Here is a 26,160-nt window from a genome sequence, read left to right on the forward strand (position 1 = left end):
TTAGATATCTGAAATGCAACCTGTGTTCATAAGCATATTAGGAGTGAGTTTTGCCAATAACAACAATATTGCACACTGGGTAATGTGCATCGGGACTATATGAGTCTACTGGTATAGGTTGTTGCCTCAGGATTTACTCCCTCGACAATCCCTACCACTAATCTAACACCGTTCACCTTTCTATTACATTGCCCAGCTTGTCCAGCATCAATCACACTGGCCACAGGAACTGCAAGCCTTTTAAATTATAAACACTTTTCTAGCTCTATACTGATTGACAGGTGTCAAACCCACGTCTTCCTCCCCCTAAAGTTGATAAGAACAGGTGCTCTGATTTGCCTATTTGTATGGCCTCATCACAACCAAACCCTGGAGCCTACCACTGCTAGACACAGGTGGTTAGTTAGTTGCTTTAAAAGAGAAGAAGATAGAACTACTACTATATGGGGCACTCCTGTGGTACTTATATTGAGATGTATCCTTCTGGGTCAACCCGGACAACAATTTATAAACCTAAAAATTAACTTTTACTCTTTACCCATAAAATGATATCCATTTAAAATGTGAAACATTGATACATTAAAAACAATTGGTCTGACATAGGGTAGACCTTGTGTAGCCAGTCAGTTAAATTCTGATCTTATTGGTCCAGACCGAAAATCTGTTCTATCAAATTGGAGAACTAATAAATAACTTATTGATACGGATGTCTTAAATTTTCCATTAAACTGCAGGCAACATAATGCCCTAATTACATTACTTAATATTCTTTGTTTAGATTTTCATGTAAAAAGGGCAGTTTTCAAGTTTATTTAGTGGTAATATAATATTTGGATATGGAACTCACGCTCTACTCTTTAGGTAGCAAGAGCTGCTCAACTAAAAAAGGAATCCCTTCCTATTATTAACAGTGGTAATATAATATCCACATTCTGTTCATATATCATATGTAGGAATTCCATTGATAAAATTCATATATATCACTGATTATCTATTTTAATTTTAGTATACTTAGGACACAGTTTATGGCCTTGATTTATCTTCAGATATAAATCCATTTGTGTGCTGTATCTTGCGTGCAAAAGCTCTGCGCATGCGCCAGAACGGAACTTACGCCAGTGAACGTAACTGCATGCAATTCATATCTGCAAGCAAATGACACTTACAACTGCCTACCTCTTAAGTAGGTGTTTTTTAGCTGTATTATTTGCACCAGCTACAGGGCAGGTGTAAGTGCTGACTGATAGTGATGACTACACGTTTGCATGCCAGAACATGTATTGCAAGTAAGAAAAACTATAAAAATGCATTTTATGTACAGTACGCAGTAAAAACATCCCGATTTATATATTTAATATAAAAGAAAAATATTTTTTTTAAAACATATTTTTATTAATGATCATGGTATTAAGAGTTGTAAAAAAAAAAAAAATTGTAACATTTTTTTGCATGCGTTCTGATGGGACTTTATGTATGTTATGTAATGTAATGTTTTCTCTGGCTACATACAGTGAGTAATGTATAGCGAGAGTGTACCCAGATTCAAATGGAAATATTTCTTGAGATCCACTTGTATTTCAATACAGGCATGCATGTATACCAGTTACGTGCAGGTTTTTTAAACGCAAGTTGTGTTCACATTGTGTTAGAATATGAATCAGGCTCTTATATGTCCAAATAACGATTCATTGATGCTAATAGTGTACTGTTCACTGATTGAATAGTAGGCATTGCCCCATGTATTCTATAGTAATTTGATTGGAGGATTTTTCCTAATATGTTAAATATAAGCTGATTCAATTGCGTTTGTCAATCATAGTGATCACAAGAGTATAGTGCAATCAGTTATATGCACACTTTTATTCATAATCCATTTCAATATCCGATTTAATATTTAATTAAATTGCGCATTGTATGTATATAATATACTTTATTCGTATAGTTACCATTGATTCAGCATTTATAAATAATATACACATATATTTGTATGTGTATGCTGGTTGCAGTGCTCTGCTAGTTGGAGTTACACTTCATAGTGATTAGTTAGTCACTTTGCAAAAATAAGAGGATTTTTATACTGACGATAAATTAGTTTCTCTTTCATCCTATCTGGGAACACTGCTACCATGGGAGAGTTGTGTGAGGGGAGTGGAGTTTGGCACTTAACTATTTAAGTTGTTAATGTATCCTGCAAGTAAAGCACTACGGCCAAAACTGGCGTCTGCCGACGCAAATACATTGAATTGATAATATCTTGTAAAGGTATGGACCAAGGACCAAGTGGCTACTCTGCATAACTGGTCCGCTGATGCCCGCTCTCGAACAGCCCAAGACGCGCTCTCTTTATTAGAAGATACTAACTAATCTATGACAGAAGTCAAAACACAGTTATCCTTGTTGTGTGTGAAACAAAATATCTATGCAAGTAGAATTCTATCTATCTGTTAAGCTATTTGCATGAAATTAATTTTTCCTAATACACCCCTATCTAAGTTATAGTGAGTATAGACAAGATTGTATTGGTACTCAGCCTTCCATAAGGCTAAGATGTCTGGAGCAGGAGAGGTTTGTCAGCAGCTCTGTGTTTTCCCTCAGAAGTAGCTGCTGTCTTTCCCAGGCAGTTTGCTTTGGCGCCTTTAGGAGAGTCCAACGTGTCCCTGCAGACAGGGGAACTCTTTTACTAGCTCTCTCCATCCTGCACATCTGCTGTCTGCTCCATTTTTTTGTATGTCGGCCATGGCAATTTACTGCCTCTTCAAGAGGTAGTAATCGCTAAATACTTATTCCTCTGACAACTTTAGTGGCTGCTGCAGTGTTTTAACCAAGTTCCCCCCTCCTTTTTCCGAGGAGGGGACTTGGTATCATCCTTAATAGCAGCATCCGCTGCTTATTACCGGCGCTCTCGACCACTCGTGGTAGCGCCGGTAATCGAGTAAAGATCAGTGTGACAGCGGATTAAAAGCCACCTGTCTTGCTGAGAAAAGGGAAGAAAGGCCGGTTCTCACTGTCCGACAGCCCCCCCCCCTTTCCCTGAACTAGTGTGCTCTGTATGGGACAGAGCACACTCCTGTAAAGAATATAATTAGTTAAATAAAATAGTGAAAACTATGATAAATAACCTAAGTAAGCCCAACTCCCTTGGGCACTCAACAAATACTGAAAAGGCTACAGGGGGTTGCAGAGGAGAGGGGTTTGTCAGCATGATACATTAACAAGTTAACTAGTTAAGTACTAAACGCCACTTCCCTCACACATCCCCCCCATAGTACAGTGTCCTCCAGATACGATGAAAGATAAATATATAGTGCTAGTTGGTTGAAGATTGATGATTTATTATATATCTGGTGAGTGCATGCACACTGACATGAATAAACTACATACTAAACTACATAAAATACAAGCACAAAGAAAGAATGACAAATAAAGCTGCGTAGAAAGATGATTTTATTTAATGCTGATTAATGAGCTTTGCATGCAAACAATTATTGCCCAGATCCATGCAAAATGTTGCCTCCAAGACAAACTTCTAATTGAGGAGACTGGGTTACAATGTCTTTTCATCCACCATACATCCCAATGAATTCTCTACAGGCACTAATAATATTCTATTATTATGATCATAGATTTGTAAGGTGTCACAGTGCTCCGTAGCGCCATACAGTACACATACATAAAACAAGGACATACAAGGCAGACAAAATATATACAGACATGAAAACAAAGGGTATGGAGGACCCTTCTCATTAAAGAGCTTACATTCTAAGTGGAAGAGGGCACAGCTGAAACAAAAGGAGCGAGTTTGGCTTAGAGTGCAGATTGGGACAGTTTTGAGGGTGTATTAGTGTGACTATCACCAGGGATAAGGTAAGCTTTAAAAAAAAGATGGTTTTTTAGAGAACATGTAAAGATTAGAAGGCTGTGAGAAAGCCTGATTGGGCGTGGTAGGGAATTCCATAAGTGGGGAACAGAACAGAAGTCTTGTAGGCACGAGTGTGATGTGGTTACCAGACTACCAGGGACGAGACAAGGAGCAGGTTAGAGGTAGATCTTAGACAGCGAGAGTATTTTTATATGAAATTTGAGATGTAGGAAGGGGTGGTGTTGTCGAGGGCTTTGTAGGTAAGGGTGACTAATTTGAATTGAATTCTGGAGAACATAGGGAGCCAGCGTAGGGATTTGCAAAGTGGTGCAGCAGATGTTTAGTGGTGAGAGAGGAAGATCAGTCTTGCAGCAGCATTTAGGATGGATTCAAGTGTGGATATATGGGTGTCGGGAATGCCAGATAGCAGGAGGTTGCAGTAGTCAAGACGGGAGATGATGAGAGACTAGATAAGAGTTTTGGTAGCATGTTGAGTAAGGAAAATGCATATTCTGGCATTGTTTTTAAGATGGAGTCGACAGGACTCAAAGAGTCTGGATGTAAGGAGTAAATTAGAGGGCGGAGTCAAGTGAGACACCAAGGCAGCAGGCTTGGGAGACTGAGGGAATTGTGTTATTGACAGGGAGATTTGAGGGCAGATACCTTCTCAAGTCTAAAACATTACATGCAGTAGGTGACAGATTACATCTAAGGCTTACATTCTAAGAGATATTGTTTATATATTGTAGCAAAACAATGAACACTACATAGTCTATTACTAAATGGTCTTATATGTCATTATTTTCTAAGCTGTGTCTATAAAATCATCTAAGATTTTGCAAACATTCACTTAACATATATCTCTAATGTCTGAGTTGCACTTAATTGTACAAGGATTCATACACTTAATATTTAATAAGAGCAGATACATGTGCATTCATTAATATTTAAATCTGTATTTGTTGGGTAAAGCATGAACACATTAATGTATTGTGCTACAGATGACATTAATAACACTTATATTATGTTACATATGCAAGTTGCATCTCTGAGTTGTGAAGTACTAATTAAATCACCACTATCACAATCTGTATTTGCAACATATAAAATTGCTAATTTGTGATTTTGTGCAATTAACACACACACCTTTTATGCAATAATTACTGCAATTTTTGTTTTCAGTTGAATGTTTACACATAACAAATCAATTTTAAATGAGCTGACATTTGTAAATGAACCATTAGAGCTTGGAAAATGGACAGATACGTTATCAGCATTAGGGAATCACGCAGAGTTATTGGGAAAATTGTCGTCAGTTACTCTAAAAAATAAAATAAAAACAAAAAGCGCAGAAAAATTTAAGATTTACAACCAAATACAAAGTAATACACATCTCGAAATTCATATCAGCAGCATATGCGCCTGGTTTACAAGTCATCATATTCAGTATATATTTGCTCCTGCCTAGCAGGTGTTTCTGCAGGGGCCACTTTTACATACACACACCTTCACTGCATTCACCCTAAGTGAGAACGCCCCTTCCCTCCCCCATCCCACATCTCAAAGTGAGGAGAGGATAAGTGCCAGATTTGCACAAGTCTGCATAGGAGCGCCCACTTTTTTGCTCAAAGCGATTTTACGCAATTTGGGGCGTCTCACTTTGCATCAGCCCCCTAATGAATAGGTGAAATGCATAAAAGCCATCTGCTAAGAGATAACAAGAGACTCTCTACTTTCCCCTACAGATGAAAGAAGCAGATGAAGGCGCAGACTCTGGAGATATTCTGAAGAAATCCCTCCGTAAAAGACGAGTTCGGAAAGATTAACAACCCCAAACCATTTTTAGGACTGTTATAAAGAGCCACATCACCAGTTGGCTCGTCTCAGCTTGCTGACAAACTGACATAAAACCACTTCTTACCTCTTGATCCAATATTGTGTGTAACCTGAAAAGTTTTGCTCGGTCATTTTTCTTTTGTCAGAGTATTTGTTAATTCAATCCAATTCCATTATTTGGCAACCTTGGATCCATCCCGGTCCTGGAAAGATTGTTAAAATGTTGTTGTTTTTTTATACATTTTCTTGACATAAATTTCCTGTAGGCTTGATACGATATGCCTTAATATTTAATTCCTGGTCCACTTAATATGCAGGAGACATGAGTGAGTGCAAGGGCACAGTGCTCTTACCATTTCCTCTGTTCCTTCATACCCTTCTTCCCCAGTCTCCTTTTCCTACCTGTCAGCTGAGCAACACATGGAGTTTTAAGAACATTTGTATGAAAGTACAGTGATTATTCTCCTATTCCATAAACGTATCTTTTAAGTTTAAAATAAGTGAGCATCCATGTTTAATGAAGATGTGCCATTGAAGCTCATCACATTGCCGAAATTGAGAATAATTCTCAGGATGTTGGAGAAGGCAACAGAAGCGCAGCTTGTGTACTCCTTTTTTTAGCACTCAACAGTGGGCTATAAAGCACAGTGGTTTCATGTTTGAAATACTACATGCATATATTTTTGAGGTTTTGCTTTTTACACATCAACAGGTATTTTTGGGGCTCACCTCAAATTCTGTTTATATTAGAGTTATATATATGTGGAAATTTAAAAGGTACTCCTAGCGCAACTGCTTAATAAACTGACCTGGTACTGTTGTATTGGTGATTTGTATTGCGTCACTTGACAAATTAGTTTTACTTGTTTATGCTAATGGTACACTACTGTATATCTAAATGAAATGATCTACAGTTTTTTGAAACTTTTATAGTTTAATGTTGATCAAAAAGTTGTCAATATTTATTAAAATAAGGAGAAAATGTAAATTGATATTTAAAATAAATATTTAATACAATTAGTTGCTTGTTTTAATTGTGCCAAGAATGATACCATGAGTGCATTTATTTAATTTGTAAATGTAACAATAAATACCTGGTTAACTTTCATTTATTACTCTACAAATACAATTATGAGGCTATTTCGTTACATAGTAAGGTTCTAATTTTATTGATCCAGAGCAAGTCAAAACAAAAGCCTTAGTGCGACAGCTGACAGTGTGGCGACTGCAGACACCAGAGACCCGTCGCTGTAACCAGCAGAACTGTGACTAAGGAAGCAACGTGTTTTATGGATGAGGTTGTGACAAAGGAATGGCTTGATCTTATATATGGTCCAAGAAAGCTCATGGTCTTGTGACTATCTGGTACGCAGTTTTTATTCACCTAGGGTTGCATGTTGCACGTGTGCTACATTTTTCACCTTTGGGTATACTACCTGTTTTAGCACTCTGTCTCCTGGTGGAGGACTATCTCTGGTTTCTGGTGCAGTTTTTATATATAACAATACTGCACTATATTATTTTTTATTCTGTTTTTTCTACATTGTTGTTATGTTTGATGGAGACTGAGAGGGATTACCTCTGAAGAGGAAACCTCCATATGATCTTTACTTCCTGAATACATCCTTACGGTACGCAGTTATTACGTCTTCCCAACACCATATTTGTGATATTACACATTGGGGCGCCCTACTTGTTTTTTCTGTTGCAATATATATAATATATATATATATATATATATATATATATATATATATATACAGATAAGATACAAATGGCGCTACGACACAATGCCAGTACAGAAATGTTATATAGTCCAATATCTTGAACTGGTTCCTTCTTATATCACACTTCCCCTGTGCGGGCGGCTGCCAATCCTCTGGACCAAGTGGTGTAGCAGGAAAAAAAATCTAGAAAAGATGGAAGAGGAGGCGCACAATAGTGTAGTACAGTATTGTATTGGAGCCAAACATGAAGCCAGAAAAGGAACCTATTCACCAGAGTAGAGTGAGCCAAAGCTTTCCACCATGTGAATACCCACAATAACTGATGTGGATAAAGATAACGTATGGAGTGAGGAGTCACACAGAGCCACGTATCACTCAAAATAGTCCCATTAAACAATGTGCAGAAAAAAGGGACACACAGGTCACACTAGTGCAGATGTATGCGTACCAGAAGCCAAAACTTTGATATATATATATATATATATATATATATATATATATATATATATAAAATCCCTGGATCAATCACCACCATAATGTCCTTTACTAGATATAGCTAAAGACACAATTTCTTGGAAGGAAGGTATGCAATACCTTTAATTTAAATGTCAAATACCTACCTATGTACCTCTGAATCAGGGTCTTACCACAATTTAAGCATATCACAGATTTAAACTGCAGATGTAACCAGTGAGTACTGTCTGGCCACAGCCATGTTCTGTGGGGATTTCTCGAATTGTAGACATATGTTCTGTTTTCTATCATAAACATCCATTCCACAGACTAGGTATACATTCATACACTCATTCATACATTAAACCATTTCTCTGATGGCCTTCCAGAAATAATCCTATGTTGGGGTTATGGTACATCATTTTTTACAGGTTATAATCTGGAGGCTGAAAACCACCTCATGGCTAATTGCCTGAGACAGAATATTTGTCTGACCACAAAACTGTATTGCTTTTAAGAGAAGAGTAACATTCATTTCTGCCTGCCTCACAAATCAGATTACAACATGATCTTTTCAGTAGCATTGAGATTATGTGGCTGCCCCACATCTATATTTTTGCTGTATTATTATAATTAGTGGTTATTAACCGAATATTGTGTGTTTATAACATTTTTACAAGTTATCATTCAAAAGTGTTAGATTGAAGATACATCTAATAACTCTTTAAACTTTCCTACATAATGCATGCCCTGCAAATATCTTTCTGCTCATTTAGATCAAAACTGTAACATGTGGTAAGCAACCCCTTTAATTTTGATGAACAATTTGATTACAATCCAGGAGCTAGATTTACTAAACTGCGGGTTTGAAAAAGTGGAGATGTTGCCTATAGCAACCAATCAGATTCTAGCTTTCATTTATTTAGTGTATTCTACAACATGACAGCTAGAATCTGATTGGTTGCTATAGGCAACATCTCCACTTTTTCAAACCCGCAGTTTAGTAAATATACTCCCAAGTGCTTTTTACTTGATCATTTAATGTGTGTGCCTTAGTTTTAGATCCCTAAGATTGTACAGAAATGCAAATGTTCCATGGGCCCAAAATATGCCAGCGTAATAACTGCCCACTTGTTACTACCATAAAGGTGAGAGCAGCATGAAAAAAAACACCTAATCTCCTTGAGTGTTCCGTATACTCTGGGGGAAGAAAAAAAAATGTTAAACATTTAATAATACTAATGTTTGCAGTGCAGTAAGATTCTGATGATGCCACACACCCACCTCAAAGGAAAGACAAATATAAGGAGGCATGAAATTAAATAGCAAAAAAAAAAACAACTTTATTTCAGAAACAGAATTTTCTTCTAGAATAAATTACAATAACTAAGGGTGTAAACTTGTCAATGCATCCTTACTAATTATTTGTTGTTACACGTTATACCTCTGTACACAGATCACAGTAAGAGTGTAGTCCTTGAGGACACACTAGTCATCATTGGCACCAGAGACCATGGCTCCAGTTTAAAAAGGAGACATTCATTTATGTTGGCAATTGACTGTCAGATATAAAATTGTAACAAGCTGGGATCACCTCCAAGTAAATGCATGGAAATGAGAAAGATAAACAGTCACAAAAAGCACTGGCATCAGTTCCCATGTTCTGGCATTTCACATGTAATGAAGGGAGACTTCCAAGGACGGATCTGGCAAACAGACAATTACCTGCTTTATTAGATGCGCACTTCCTAGTACATAAGGTTATGCTAGGCAAACATATCTAATACCATCTTTGTTGCTTAGTAAACATTTACTCAAGCGGACATGTTTTTGACACAGAACAAACACATTTTGTAAAATAAATAAATAGGTGCTATCAAATCTTGGGGTGAATACTGTTCTTATGTCACAAGGCGCCATACGTCTCACATAAAAGAAGGAACAGGTAAACATTTAGCAGCCATGGCCTGAAATAGTATAAAAAGAACCACTCAGTGCTATGGAAAGATATTGTTATACGAGCTTAAAAGCACCAAGGCGGTATACAAGCCGATGCCCTGCATCCCCTTATGACTATCATACTACAAAATAAAACGCCCTGCCAAGGACAGGTTCACACAACCGACCCTACACCAGAAGCCATGAACGATCTTTTAAGCGGGATATAGAAAGGATAATTTTTTTTATAATAAATTACGTCTTACGGTTTTCCATTTGAAGGTGCCTGCCTGGAAACTGATCCCTGGTGTTTAAGTACAGGAGTTGCACTTTAAGAAAAAAGCGGTTTCCAATGAGACTGCACCATAAAGCTAAAATTCAGTGAGTGACATTTATGAGTAAGATAAAGTGTTGCATGTCAAGTGCAATGCACACTAATACTTTGTTACCAACTGCGTAGTGAATACATTGGCCAAGTAGTGAAAACAGCAAGTTCAAATAGGGTGCAACATAAAAAGCGAGCAAGGTCTTATATATTGTGCAGGCAACATTTTGTAAAAGGCCAGTTAATGACTAGTATAATTAACATAGATTTCCTGTCAGAGATGAAGTATCCAATTATCAACATGTATATTGTTCATATATTTTGCAACATTTTAATTACAATGTTTGTTGAAAGTGTATTGCTGTTACCCATTTTTTTTTATAGAGCTTGAAGATGGCAACAACCATGGGTAATATAGTACAGCCCTAATCCACTACAGGCCATATTCCTTATAGGTGCCTACATTCAGCATGCATATACAAGCTTTACAAGAAAACAAAGCATGGTTGCCTTTACAACATGAATTGTATCATCTATGTAATTAATTTTAATAATACTATTTATATAGTAGCATTGGTGAACCCTAAGATACTGCTTACATATGTGTAAGTTAGTATGATAATTTACACTGGTTCTTTAGAAAATACAATTAGTTCTCACGACATGTCATCTTGTGTTTGCATTTCATTCTTTGCTTTTACATTCATGGTACTGATCTATTATGGGCCATTGTATTAAAGTAGTGTAGTACGCGCAGTCACTATATGTACAAGTTTGCTACCAAACATAAAACCAGTGGAACAATACAAAGACAAATATCCACTACTTCCGCTTGCTCTTGGTATCCGTAGTTTGGAAAACACTGGAAGCCGACATGAGATTTTCAATGTACTGTCCAAGAACTTGATTTTCTGACTTGAGCTTCAGGTTTTCCTCTTTAACAGCATCCACTCGAGCAGAGAGATCTGCATGGGAACAAAACACGGACATTACCAAATATGATTGCTGATCCCACATCAAATAAAAGCTCTTTCCAACCAACACAAGAGGGTTGGAGCAACACAGTGGCTGATTTGGCATGTTTAGGCTACATCTCAGGAAAATGTGTGCAAATGTAAGCCAGTGAAAATGCCTGAATTCACCTCAAGGAAAAGAAGAAGTGTCAGAACTAAAGACTAACATTCCAATAAGAGACCCAACGGCATTGATTTACAGTAATCTCGTAGCAATTGGATTCAACAGCTAAGATTATGTTTGTTTATTTTTTAAAGCAAAAACAAACATCACACCCAAGGAGGCCAAATTGGACAGGATGTGCCCATCACTTCCAACTTCACAAGGTTGAAAGTTGACAAAACACAGACTGCCACCATCATCATCTTGGGCCCACTATGGACATGTTGGTTAATACAATGTGATTGATTTTGACCGGATTATTATCAGGCATCTGGCGGTACACACTGTGGTATCAGAATTGCCAGATATTGCTGCCGGTATTGGAGAATGTGCTCAATGGCTGTAACGCATTGTAAAAGCATGGCTGCATGTAAATATGAAAGGCTAACCTGTTGACTTAATAGACCCGAGTCATTAAAGAGAGCAAAGCAAAAAAAAAAGGAGTAACTTTGCACCTTGGCAAAACCATGTTGCATTGGAGGGGAAGGTACATTTAAAATGTGGGGAGAGATTTATAGTTGGGGTAGTGCATGTCCCTAGATCAACTTTACTTTTCAATGTAAAAATGAAGCTATTAAGTATTTTTGTGCTACATGAACAAGCAGCCAGTATTTTCCTTACATGCAAAATATTAAACTAATTTGCACCCCTTGTATTGTAAAATGGTTTGTCCAGGAACAAACTTATTACTTTTTTTTTTGCCTTGCTCTCCTTAATTACTCAGGCCCAATGAGTATACATGCTGATTTATACCACTACACTATCACGCCACAAACTATCTGCATCCACTTACATTGGTTTATTTCACCATCTTAAACTGCTGACTACAAATCCATCATGCGGTGGTTACATGATCTTTGGATTGCCATATAACGGGTAGCACAAGCCTATGAATTTTTTTATTACATTGACATTCAATATAAATGGGAACTATTCTATGGAAAGAAAGAACGTTTATCTATCATTCTCTACTCTAGAGATCAGTGATGTCAGATACTTTCTACTGAGAGAATAACAGGCACGTGAGAACCTTTCGGAGTACAGCAAGGATAAATGTCACACTCTAAGACACACATAGGCATAACAAACCTAAAAAACATATACATTTTTACATCTTGAAAAAGTGACTTAACAGAAAGTGAAGATACAAACCATACAGTTTTATACCTTCTAAAGTATGCTGAAGTTCCAAAACCTGATTGATGAGTCGTGTCTTTTCTTCTAGCTCTACTTGATTTTCTAATTCAAGAGCTAAGAAGAGAACAACAGGTTAATATTTAATGATACAACAAACATCAATTGGGCCTCCATTATAGTCTAAGCAGTGAGGAGGGGTTTATTCATTAAAGGCACTAGACAATCTGGTAATGAAATCAGCGCTGAAGCATGACAGAGAATAGAAGAACAGTCATTTTATCAAGAATAGGTGGTAACACCACAAGTATTTGGTACCTGATGTAAACCGCCTGTTCGCAGTGCAAGATCTTCCTCATTTACTTTTGTATGAAATGGATTTGAGGGATTCCGAACACACTTTACTAACAATCCTTCCATGCTGCCTGGATCCTATGCCTGCTGTAGCCTACCTTGCTGTAACGGAGGCTATACATTTATGAAATATGTTACGGAAAAATAGGGCAGCAGAAATTAGAGGGCAAAAACACGCATTTTATTACATAAACAAAACAAAAAACCTGCTCTGACAGTTTTTATAAAGTCCCACAAATTGCAGCTGAATGGTACATTTTGTAAATGTAGAGCTGCAATCACACAACTTTTTAGCAACGTGCAGGTAGAGGAAACATCCTGCACTATGTGCTTTATTGTGTTCTACCAAGTGCCATAATTCCAGAACAATTCTTCACCAATTTTTCTAAATGCCCCTATCTGTAAGCAGCATTAAGAGGTATACACAATACATATATATTAAAGTCAGTAACTTGGGGAGGAATCATTAGAATAATCTAATGAAAAATGAGAATAACATACAAATTTATACTAAACACTACAACAAACACGTGACACATTCACTTCTATATATTAGACATAAGTTTTATCCTATCGCTATTTGAGCAGGATGTACTAATAACCTTTACATTTTCTCTTTCATACTCTCAGTTACCACTTACTCCCTCTCACGCCTGCTAGGCATTCTCCCGATTCAGCAACTCTCAACCTACTCAAAAACCAACCCTTCTCCTACTTGCCTCCTCCTCCCATCTCTCTAGCATCTTAACTCTTACCCTTTCCTCCATTATATAAATAGTCTGTAGATTCAAATATTCTCCTCTATGCATCCTCTTCACTGCCTAGCCTACACTAACTGCAACTGCCCTATCATCGACATACAGCCCTCTCCCTGGTCCTCTTTCCTACACATTTCCTCACCTGGCCGGGCTAGATTTTCCTCTTCTCTGCACAATTCCCACTTTTCAATTCTACAACAAAATTGACAATCACATAGCTCCAAACCTTCTTAACCTCACTAATTTCTCCACTGTGTCCGTGTGCTCTGGAATGCTAGATCTGTCAGGAACAAACTTACATTTATTCCCAACTTATACCTCTCTTATGCCTACAGTCTCCTTGCTATTACTGAAACTCAGGATGTTACGAGAACACATCCATTTTCTCATTATCTCCCGTCTTGACTAATGCAACCTCTTATTATCTGGCCTTCCCCTCACCTGTCTTTCACCTGTACAATCTGTCTAAATGCTGCAGTGAAACAGATCTTCCTGTCTCTCGAGCCACTGCACAACCTCTGCGCCACTCTGCAAATCCCTGCACTGGCTCCCTATTCCCTCTGGGAATTCAATTTAAGCTTCTTACCAACTTCTCCTTTTCATACACCTCTGACCTCATCAAGAAATCCATTCCATCTCACCCTCCACAATCTGCCTCTGACTTACACATCTCCTTCTCCCTTGAAACTACCTCTCACTTATGGAAATCCCTACCCCATCTGACCAGACTCACTCCCAGCCTTCCATCACTCTCTAAACCAGGCCTGTCCAACCTGCGGCCCTCCAGGTGTTGTGAAACTACAAGCCCCAGCATGCTTTGCCAGTAGACAACCTGTTGATAGCTGGAAGGGCATGCTGGGACTTGTAGTTTCACAACATCTGGAGGGCCGCAGGTTGGACAGGCCTGCTCTAAAACCCACCTCTTCACTATAACCTATCCTTCCCCCACCTGATACTACTCTCTCTGCATGTTCTATCAGCTCCAGTCCAATGCTCACTCCTGTCCCAATTGCTCCTATTGTCTCAGCATTGCCCTAGTTTTCGTACCATCTCTCAGCAACTGTCAAAATTCTGTTCACAATATTATGTTTAAAGTCGCACTACCACCTAGTAAATGATTTTTAGAGTTTTCCACCCACCTAGCCAGAGACTTCCCTGGGTCTCTGCCGGTTCTGTAATACACAACCAGCAAATCTATTTAATTTGCCAACTGAAAATGTCAAAATCTGCTCCCCCACTGTTAATCAGTTTTCAGCAGGGGCTATAAGAGAAACAGAGGAACCCCAGGAAAACCAGTGCACGCACATCCAAAGACAAGATGGTAAAATCTTTTACTATCGGTAGGGCAGTTTAAGACCAACAATAAATCAATCCACAAATCAAAAAGCACTAGTTTAACCCCTTCACTGCTATGGTATTTTTTTATTACTTCAATAATCAGTACTATTTCTGAGCAGTACCCACACAAATGAAACCTTGGTTTATTTGTTTTTTTTTTAGAAAATTGGGTTCTTTATAACCAAAAACCAGAATTGCAGCGCAATAGCAGAAAATAATATAGCTTCATGGTACCCTATTTTTATGGCTAGATATTTCATACTCCTAGCACCCTTTATTCTTTTACCCCTGTGTGTGAGATTTTTTTAAATAGGAGATGAGTAAAAGAGGCACAAAAACAGGAAGTGTGGGGAAGGCATACCATTCCGAAAACTATACAACCAACCGCATCAAACAAGGGGTTCATTACCTATCCAACTTCCAAGAGCTGGAACAAAAGAGGAAAATGTATAACATTTTTCATTTATTTACTGAATTAAACATGGCAAACTGCTGAAAGAGAGGGATTGTCATACCTTTCTGTATAGCTGCTGCTCTCCCAGTAAGAACAGTGTCCAAATTCTAGAAGTTGGCTTAAAGATGTGCCAGGAGTACAAATATGCACTACTTTTATTTACATACTGATAACCACAATCTGGTAATCACAAGTGATAACTTGACAATATGTACGAAGGGACTTCCTTGTTTGAAAGAGGAATCTTGCCCCTTCATTTATCACCACCTCAGTTATCCTTAGCAACCAACAGGTTAAACATAATTGGAGTCAGTTTTGACAAACTAAATGGCAATTGTTGAAAATAGTTTAGATTTGGTTTTGTTTGCCCACCCCTAGGATTAATTTTCCTCCAGCCCACTGGCATAGCCAGTATGTCAAACTATTAGATTGACAACTCTCACTTAGATCACAATACTAATTTCACTATGTGCGCTTTTTCTCACATTGTTACTATAAAGTACAGTACTTATACAAATATACAATGATGCCTACCGTCCATGTCAGAATTCATCATCGTAGCAGGCAAGACTTGTGTAGTGAAATGCAACTGTAATGCACTAAAATCTATGGAACAATAAAAAAAAATAAAAAAAAAGAAGTAAATCACACAGATCACTAGTTCCACAAAGCAGATAAAGATACAACAATAAAACTTTCAAAGTTGGGTCCATCATATTTTAAGAGATCCAGCAGACCTACATCAGGATTAGGAAAAAATATTAGGGACGTTCTGGAATGCCCAGATCTATACAAATATGTACATGTTATCTCTCCGTAACATCAATGTCCTTTGAACCAAAAGGTTAAGCTTTGCTAGACAGAGTTCCACATTTAAATCCCCAAAAAAAGCTAATAAACTCAATCCATCTGCAACAATTGCCTGGTATTCAAACTGGTATATTTTCAGAAATATACCCTGGGTCTCAAATTACATGAAAGAGAAAGGAGATGTGGGCACTAACTGACAGGTCAATTTAATGCCACTCTGACTTGCCAATCAATTAAAGTTTTTCCATCTATATCATGCACACCAGTAAGCTTTCTCATCCATAAACCCATTTTATTTATCATTGCTTCAAGAAAGATTTGCCTCTTTAGACCAAGTGGTATAATCATTGCTTTTAGTAACCATGTACAGGAAGCTATTCAGCAGCTTTTCCAGCAAATGCATTAACCATTGCAGCAAAACACTAATGACAATGAACTGCTGTTGTTTTGTCACATCCTCTCCTCTACTTAAGCTGCAAGAGACTTGTACAAGATTTATTTACATGTGCAAGACAGGGGGGGGGGGGGGGGTTGTATTGTGGCTTTGAGTCACTGTCCTTTTGAAATATAATTATTTTCCCACAACCTAGGTCTCTCACAGACTACAGCAGATTTTCTGCCAAATTGTAGGTGAGATTTCATGTGAGTTTTCCTCAAAAATAATTTCCTTTTTCCCTTCACATAAAGAGCATATTTGTGAAGTGCTAGGGATAGTGTTGTCTTATGGACAGTTCCTCCCATCTCTGTCATAGAAGCTTTTTTTTTTTTTTTTCAAGGGTACCTCTGTTTCTGTGAAATGGGTTGGTTTAAAATATTTGCCATCCAAATATGTCTGCCACATAGACCAATATGAAGTCACAAGCAAAGAAACTTCTTGTTGGTCTGATCAGCCACACCTCTGTAGGCTGTGCTTGCAACATCAGGTTTTGCTGGAGCAGAACTACAGCACTGGAGGAACCCATGGAAATACTGTTTTAGCAGCAGTTCTGAGAAGGAAAGGAGCAGCACAATTAAACTTTACTGTTAAACCAGGTGTGCTCCTTTACATTTTCATGTTAATTCCCATTTAAATAGCATCTATTGCCTACGTACAATATCAGTCATGTTGAAAGAACCAATGTTCACGAGAATGAAGCCTAGTGAGTCACTTGGAATTATTGTCATTATGGAGTCACCTCATGACCAATATTTATGATGCACTGGTTGTTCGTGAATACACAGTATTCTGGTTAATATAGATCAGGAACAAAAAAATAGCTGCATCAACTAGATGTAGATGCATTATGCTCTTTAAAAGTATTGTCCTAATGTTGAGCAACGTTTGCTTTATGCTGTCTGAGAATTAAATGTTGTAAAAATACCTGCAAATTTACAACAATGATCACAAAACTATTAGAATTTAAATGTTCCCCGTGCTACACTTCTGGGCATTTCCAGTTGCATTGTTATACAAAAATATTTTTTTTTCAGTTCTACATACACTTCTGACATCATATTATAAATAAACTCTTGTACAGAGTATTACATTAGAGGCTTACTCTGTGTGTACACAATGAAATTATCTGCCGAGTCAACAATTTACTGAAAAGTATAAATATTTAAGTATGTAATATTCAGTACAATATTCATTCTGCAAGAACTGGAGAAAAAAGCATCAGGACATATAACTGGATTTCTGTGTGGTTCCTAGCTAGAGTTCCTGCTGGGTGGCCCGGGTTATTGAGGCCTTATCTTTATATGTAGCTTCTCATCTCCTATTCTGGTAATGTTGGAAAGATGTTCCCCTCACTCCCTATGATCTGTAACTTTAATAGTTACACATCTCTTTTGGGCCGTATCGTATGATGTTGAACCATTTAATTTAATATAATCGCAGCTTGTTGGGAGCAATCTAGACTCAAGGGCTTAAGCAGCGATTTCCTAATTGTTTCCCTGACATGGTGGTTTTAGTTGGCTGCTGAAGGATGACTCCATTGCGAGTGTGGAGGCTGCCATTTTGTGCACATTTTTACTAAATGTCACAACTATGGGTGTGGTAGTTGGGGGGCAAAAGATGTACCGCAAAGTTATGGCATTCCTAATGGTGGATAATATACCTGATGGTGGATGAACAGGCTTCTTAACAACTACCCAAAACATGTATGATAATTTGATTTGCTTGCAGTCAGGCCTCATTGTATGTCAGACGGCAGAAGGTATACGTGAATATCAGAAGTTATTAACCCCAATGAAGCTTGTTGTATTTAGGCAATTCTTAATAAAAGTGGAGGTCGTCTCATTTCTAAAGTCAACATCTTATGACGTTATTTGCGACCAATATGGCACATGGTTGAGACCATCCCATATCCACAAGTCACATATGCAGTGCACACCTTGACTGGAGCACGATCTAGATAGAGTCCACCTGTGCTCAGTACAAGTATTTACTAAACAAGTAAACCATAAGCAAAATATATAGATACAATAATAAAATATATATAAATAAATTAAAAATAGTAACCCAAGAAAGATCTTAAGCTCAAAAGATGATCAAAAACAATTTTTAAGCATATTAAACATGAAAGCCAACAGACCAGAAAATACAAAGATTTGAAAACAGTCTCACAAGCATTCACTTAACATTGTGTTAATTTCAGCAATTACCTCCAATGCCCAGGAACATTAATGCACAGTAAAATACAATGGAGTTCTATGAGAACGTTTATTAAATACATAGTACACTATAAGACAGGGATCTTTAACAAAAAAATTGCATTATTGTCCAAATTCTTAAATATGGATATTTGCTGAACTTGTAAGCATAGTTTCACACACATAATCACATTACAATATCATATTTTGATAGGGTGACAAATCTTTATCATACTGCAAGACAAGATTTAATATTCATGTTGATCAATGTGGAAAATATATGATATTCCTTCACATAAGTCAGTTACAGTATAGTCGCATATATACTGTCGGCTACAGCTTAAAAATTATATTAATAATAGCTACAAACATAAATAAAACATAACAATACATATGTCATCACAACAGAATTATCATTAGCAACTGAAAATGTATTAAAGATCAGACATTTTTTTATGAGTGCAATTAACGGCAATAGTAGTAAACATCCCCAGTGATTACATCTATTGCCTTCACCTACCCGAGCACTGACGTTGCCACAGCATATAATGTATACAAACACTGTTCTCTGCTCCCCTGGACCCTCCTCTGCGACACCGGTAGTGGCTAGATCCTGTTCAGTAAGGTCTCTTCTGACGTCACTGGGACATCACCTGGTCATGTGACTGCAAGGGTCACATGACACACAGACAGTGCTGCGGGCTGCTGGATATCTTCACTGTGCTGTGCTGTGCTGAATAATGTAAGAAGAAGGTGTGATTGAGAGGGGGCATGTGTGGCTGAGTGTGCTAAGCAGAGAGCGGGCATGTGTGGCTGAGTGTGCTGAGGAGAGAGGGGGCATGTGTGGCTGAGTGTGCTGAGCAGAGAGGGGGCATGTGTGGCTGAGTGTGCTGGGCAGAGAGGGGGCATGTGTGGCTGAGTGTGCTGGGCAGAGAGGGGGCATGTGTGGCTGAGTGTGCTGGGCAGAGAGGGGGCATGTGTGACTAAAAGTGCTGGGCAGAGAGGGGGCATGTGTGGCTGAGTGTGCTGGGCAGAGAGGGGGCATGTGTGGCTGGGCAGAGAGGGGGCATGTGTGGCTGAGTGTGCTGGGCAGAGAGGGAGCATGTGTGGCTGAGTGTGCTGAGCAGAGAGGGGGCATGTGTGACTAAAAGTGCTGTGCAGAGAGGGGGTATGTGTGACTAAAAGTGCTGGGCAGAGAGGGGGCATGTGTGGCTGAGTGTGCTGGGCAGAGAGGGGGCATGTGTGGCTGAGTGTGCTGGGCAGAGAGGGGGCATGTGTGGCTGAGTGTGCTGGGCAGAGAGGGGTCATGTGTGGCTGAGTGTGCTGGGCAGAGAGGGGGCATGTGTGACAAAGTGCTGGGCAGAGAGGGGGCATGTGTGGCTGAGTGTGCTGGGCAGAGGGGGGGGCATGTGTGAGAAAAGCATGTGGGCAGAGGGGGGGCATGTGTGAGTAAAGCATGTGGGCAGAGGGGGGGCATGTGTGAGTAAAGCATTTGGGTAGAGGGGGGCATGTGAGGGTGAAGCCTCATCCCTAAATGGTCCCTCCTCAACCAACAATTCACTGATGACACTCACCAGCTTTTCTCTGATATTCCCTACCCCATGACACGTGCTCTTTATCTTTCCCCTCACAGGCCCCCTGCTCCCAATCATGTCTCACTGCTGCCCACCAGCTTTTTCCTTACATGTCCCACTGTCTCAATCCCAACACCTCTCTTACTTCAAAATGAAAAGAGACACCTTTTATTTGAAAGAGGGAGTAGATGTTGTGGTTTTGTTTTTTTATGAATACCTTATCTAGTGACATTTTAGTCAGATGATATTATCATTAGAGGCCATGAGTATAATTGCTTTTGTCACAACACTGTACATAAGACTTCTCAATTATCTCACAAAAATAACAAAACAATCAATTTTCTGCGCACTTTTTTTTAGGTTTCGTACTTCAGCCTTCTCACTTAACCATAACTTTAAACTTTGCTATTTTCCAGGCATTCATTGCAGGACATCAGGAACCACTGGAGGATAGTGTAGGGACCAGGCGATAGGGCAATTTAAGACATCTTATAAGTTCATTGACACTCCTTCTGCTCTATACCCCTCTCCTGTTAGGCCTTCAGTTTAGATTAATTGCCCAATGTGGCAGGGCATATTTTTTATTAGTGGGGTGGTCTCCAAAGTCTGCAACTGAAGTGTCAAAGCATGGATGACTGTGCAACGCTCAGAGCTGGAGATCAGAGGTAACACGGTGTTGCTACGCTAATGCCCCTCCCACTCACAATGCTGGATTCAAAATCAATGTATTCAAGAACTGTTATAACTGATTAACACAAAATAGTAATGTCAAATAAAAAGCAACAATTTTAAAACGGTTTCTTAATTACAAATAAAAAAAAAACCTTAACTGATTGCATACTTATTCATTCCATGTGTTAAGATGTTGTAATTTGGGTACTGTCTGCCCGTGGGAAGGACAACGTATCCATTTTCCAAGCTCTTTCCATCCAGATATGAGAGTAGTATTGGAGAAGCATATAAATCTTTATCTCTCTGACCATATTTTTGTTCTGTCTTTTGGAAAAGGTTTTTTCTTAGTACTACCATACTCAGTCTGCTAGTTCATTGAGTCTTCCTGGGACATAGGTTTCTCTCAATGAAATGATTCTGGGTAGAGCCCAATGCTCTAAATCATGGGAATCTCTACATACTGTATCCGCTAACCTGTTAATGAATGATTCTGCCATGTGTCCATCTGAACTAGGAAGAAGTGAGGCATAGCATCAGAAGGCAATAGAGTCTCTAATGAGTATTTTGCCTCCTTGTGCTATAGAACATTCATCTGAGCTTTAGGGTCCAACAGTGATACCTTTTGTGGTCGTACATATCTAAATTTATGATATTGTCTCCTACGTGCTGTGTTATGTAAAATGTAAAGAACATGGAATTCAAGAATAAACCCCTTTTTTACAAGCTCTATATGTATACAATCTGATTTGTAACACATGCACAAATAAATATTGTTCATAAAATCTCATTTCTTTACTGATGTGCCATGTGTCAATTTCTTAAATTCTGTATTATGTTCCTGTATGTAAAGTTATTTTGCATGTTATGCCTGTTATATTCTATAACGTATTATGGGCAGTATCAAACATGTGGGCAAGTCCATAGTTCAATACACCTGCATCTGTTCTACAGCACATGTTGACTGTTTCGGCCTTTATTCCAGACTTCTCAAGCAATTTTATCAAAGAAACCAGAATGTTGTTTCCAAAATTCTTTATTTTTAAACATATTAAACATTTTTTTTTTTAACCAGCTTTGCCAACTTCTCCAGAATACAGCATTCAATTTTATATATTTTATATATAAAATATATTCAATATTTATTCAAATTTATATATAGCTTTATAAATATGAATTTCTCACAATACAGATCTAAATAATCACAACAAAAACAGATTATATAGATGATGTATTAACACGATATAACCTTAAAAAAGGTATACATATCTGAGCATTCATTCATGGTTATATGTATATATGATGTACAAATAAATGTGTAAAATTGGCATTTATGTAAGGCTTACGTGTGTGACCATTTCAAGTACACATGCTGTTCAAAGGGTACAGCATGTGTGCTCTGTTGTGGTCCTATGTGGAGGCTTTTAATGTTTGTTGGTTTTGCACGTTTGATTTTACATATCAACATATATATGTTTTAATGTTACAGAGATTTTACTATGAATTAAATGCTAATATTTTTTTAACACCCAATTGAGCATTGTATAGTAATTACATTGAACTACATACATATTTTAACTTTGGAGCTGGTTAGAGGTTTACATCGATTATTATTTTTCTTTAGTTTGACAAATTCCTCGCTTTGCCATCTTCTCGCCCATACCTGTTTCATAACTGGAAGGCTGAGAACTATTGATGTTTGTTCCCTCTTTCTTTCCATCCAAACTTTGAAATGACTTTGGTATCTAAATGAAGAACGGAATCAAAAATTATTTTTAACGATTAAACAAGACATAATTTTTAATACATTGGGACTACTACCATTGCTCATCTTGGACACTGCTGGAAATCACTTTGTGCTGATGTCTCTCCTGGGTTTGTCCCGGTATGCTGTAGTGATGGTCTATACCAACTGAAATATAGATGTGATATACTCACATATATAGGCACAGGGTAAACCTTTCTTTTTCAACTTTTTAATGATTTTTAATGACCTTTAGGTTCCTATTTTATTCCCACTATGTTTATGTCTGTGTTTTCCTCTTTTAATTTCACATTTGCTATAGCTTCCTCACATTTCTTTTTCTGTGTTGCTCTACATAGTTGATCATATATTTTTCTTTCTGCAAATATGTCACTGTTTTACTAATCATTCTAATTGTTATTGTTATCATTAATTACTAACTGCAAGTTATACGAAGTTTTCACAACCACTTTTAATACTCACTTTTTTATTGTTTGTGTTTGCTTCAACTTTCGTTGATCCTTGTTCTTCAAATCTGACCATCGCTTTTGTTTCTGGAACTTGCTTCTTTGTTTTCCAAGTTTTTTCACGTAGCATATTAATCAGCTTCTGCATTATTTTATTTCTTTTTAGAATTTGTTGTTGTGACAATCGTAGTCATGTTGGTCCAGCACTTTGACCATCATCTCCATCTCCCGGTCACTCATTGGCTTGGCCCATTTCACCTCTTCTCCTTCGCCCTCCGTTACTCCCTCACTTTTATCTAATCACTTTCTCCATAGCCATGTTGTCACGTACAGCTGTTGACAATCTACCTCCTCTCTGTCATCTAGACACTTCTAGTGCTTACATGGGCGTTAACAATTGGTGTTGAAAAATCATGACAGCTCTAGTTTCAGAGTTGAGCATTGTGGACAAACTTTAATTTGCCATTAGTATTCATCTGCGGTGGTAGTTTCTGCTCAGCATTGACACTTTTGATGGACGCTTTGGTCCTTTCCGAACGTATTTCACAATTTATATTACTCTTTTCATGGTTATTATAGCAATGTAAGTACTATATTACATTGAGACTTTGTTTATATCTAATTTTTTTGTGGATGGAAATATTACAATATGTGCTTTGGTTTTGTTTGTTTTTTTAGACATTTACCATGGAATCTGACAAGAATGGAGGTCATGAGCGATTTTATTGATGCCTATAAATCCCATCTCTGCTTGTGGAAATCCAATACAAAAGACTACTCTCAAAGAGGCAGCAGAGGATGAGGACTGAAGAGGAGATGGTGGATGTGAGCCTTCCCCATTATCTAGAGGCTACTGTAGATTGTGTTAAAAGGAAGATCCAAAACATGAAGACTGTGTTCAAGAAGGAACTCAATAAGTTGGAGTCCTCAAAAAAAAATCTGGCTGAAGATGTGTATGACTAGGTTGTGGTACTTTGATCTCCTGTGCTTCACGGCTGACCAGAAAATAGCCAGACCATCCACTAGCAATGTGCCCCAGATGGAGTCCACTTCCTCACCAGTCCCTCTGTAAATCAAAGATATACCAGCTAGTGGCATAGTAAGTAAACAGAGTCATGAATGCTAAAAATATTTATTTAAATATAAATAACAATTAGAACTTCAATTTCACATAGTGTGTCAATGTATATCCATTATAACATGTCATTCTGCCAGGATACAGCACCCGCACCAAATATTCAAATACTCCTCCCTGCTTAGCTTGGCCTTTTGGCTGGCATTTGTCATCTGTGAAGACTCCAAAAGGGGTCAACCCCACCACTTTCCCAATTCTTTAGTATGTCCCATAGACAAAGTAATTAAATATCCTCTTTTCAGGTGTGTTGTTTGTGTTTGGGGGGTAAGGTTCTATTATATTAGCTTGCAATGCAAAGGCTCCATCAGCCACAAATGCAAAATTAAGCCCAAATTTACTTTGTGTACGTGTTGGCAAATTAATTCTTTTTAATTTTGTAATGGAAGGGCATCTGCTCCAATGTCCCACTGTCTGACACTTTACCATTTATTCCAATGTCATCAAATACAAATTCATATTTTGCATTTACTATGGCCATCAGGATAATGCTGAAGAATCCCGTGTAGGTGTAGAAATAGGATTTCTCGAATTAATCTTCAATAACTTCCCATTCCTCAATTGTCGATGGGAACTGCAAAAGAATGATAGGTGTAATGTTAAATCAATACATGCATCTATTATACTAACTATTTAGATTTATATTTTTACTGCAAAGCCATCTGTCTTCTCTCAGGAGGGGTTGTGTGATTAAGCCGAGGATATGGTGACGAAGCCGCCTCTCACCCAGCATTCAGAATACAGCTAGTAAATCATACAGCAACCCACCCAAGAACACACTGAGCAAGTCACCCAGCAACAAGGGCAACAACCTGGCAGGAGGGGGAAGAAAAGGGGACGTGAGACGGAACACTTCGAGATCATGACGCACAGGATACTGGAATCGGCAAACCAGTTGGTGGAAAAATAGAATGATGGGTGTGTCAGAAACACAGAAAATTAAATGTCTGCCAGTTGAGAGCGGACATGAGTTAGACCGTTTAATGAGGTGTTCTATTGGGCACAGAGGGAAGAAATCATGCAGTACACTAGCTTCACAGAATGTCCCCATCTATGACCATGATTATTTCCAGCCTGACAGATCCCATCTATTGCCAACCACTCCCTCCCTACAGGCAACATCCTCTGACGGGAAGATGATCCAGTACCCCTTCTGCCTATAGGACTTCCACACCAACCAGCAGTGCCAGTATGCTGCAGTAAAGTGTAAATCCTTTATTGAAAAACATGGAAAACTATCATTAAGGACACCTGCGACTTTTATTTTTATATCTTTTTTTTTTTTTTTTAAGTTTGAGGTTGCTTTTCTAGGTTTTATAAATATGCATACATTTTTGTGTTGTCTTTAACATGTTAATGTGTTCTGTTTAAACATATTTTTTATTGAAATATAAACTCATTTCTTAAAAAAAAAAAAGAGAGTAGCAACCAGTCTCTGCTCTGCACATTTGGGTTCTATACCCCTCCTGCCTTTAGGACACAAAGCATACAATGAAAGGGCTTCCTGCTTGGAAAATGTGGCAACCAGTCTCTGCGCAGATGGGTCCAAATCTGTAGCAAATAGTATCTGCTCTGCAGATATGGGTCTCATTAAATGGGTGTCCTCTTTATGGATGAGTGGGGTGACAAGTTGAAGTAGCTCCTGGAATGTAGGATGCTTCATCTGCAGAAAATTTCTGAAGTCATCAGGATTGTTTTCCCGTATCTCCTCTAGTAGTGGCATATGTGAAAAGGAGTCTCTCCTCAACAACCAGTCCTTGGTCCAACAAATCTGAATATAT

The 26,160-nt window shown here is 38.1% G+C and overlaps 2 protein-coding genes and 1 long non-coding RNA gene across 5 annotated transcripts in view; 2 read left to right on the forward strand and 1 right to left on the reverse strand.

Annotated features, from left to right (window-relative positions):
- CLGN (calmegin) overlaps nt 1-6,715 on the forward strand; it is a 55,903-nt gene extending 49,188 nt beyond the window's left edge. For both annotated transcript variants that reach the window (XM_075199537.1, XM_075199527.1), the window contains one exon: nt 5,605-6,715. In XM_075199537.1, the coding sequence (XP_075055638.1) occupies nt 5,605-5,685 (81 nt within the window). In that variant the 3' untranslated portion in view covers nt 5,686-6,715. The remainder of the gene's footprint in view (nt 1-5,604) is intronic.
- Nucleotides 6,716-9,580: 2,865 nt separating this feature from the next.
- Nucleotides 9,581-19,519, reverse strand: SCOC (short coiled-coil protein). Its single transcript, XM_075199548.1, has 4 exons — nt 19,314-19,519; nt 15,887-15,958; nt 12,482-12,565; nt 9,581-11,103 (listed from the first exon to the last, which is right to left on the reverse strand). Exons 1-4 carry the CDS (start codon nt 19,336-19,338, stop codon nt 10,961-10,963), a joined length of 324 nt encoding a protein of 107 aa, XP_075055649.1. The 5' UTR covers nt 19,339-19,519; the 3' UTR covers nt 9,581-10,960.
- LOC142141255 (uncharacterized) lies at nt 19,437-25,947 on the forward strand. 2 transcript variants are annotated; one of them, XR_012688636.1, is made up of 3 exons: nt 19,437-19,535; nt 23,926-24,346; nt 25,038-25,947. It is a non-coding gene; the product is annotated as an uncharacterized LOC142141255 (long non-coding RNA). The 2 variants fall into 2 exon arrangements; XR_012688637.1 differs by having other exon boundaries at nt 19,438-19,535; nt 25,056-25,947.
- The last annotated feature ends 213 nt before the right edge of the window (nt 25,948-26,160 follow it).

The sequence above is a fragment of the Mixophyes fleayi genome, chromosome 1 (assembly GCF_038048845.1).
Source record: "Mixophyes fleayi isolate aMixFle1 chromosome 1, aMixFle1.hap1, whole genome shotgun sequence".
Taxonomy (NCBI): Eukaryota; Metazoa; Chordata; class Amphibia; order Anura; family Limnodynastidae; genus Mixophyes; species Mixophyes fleayi.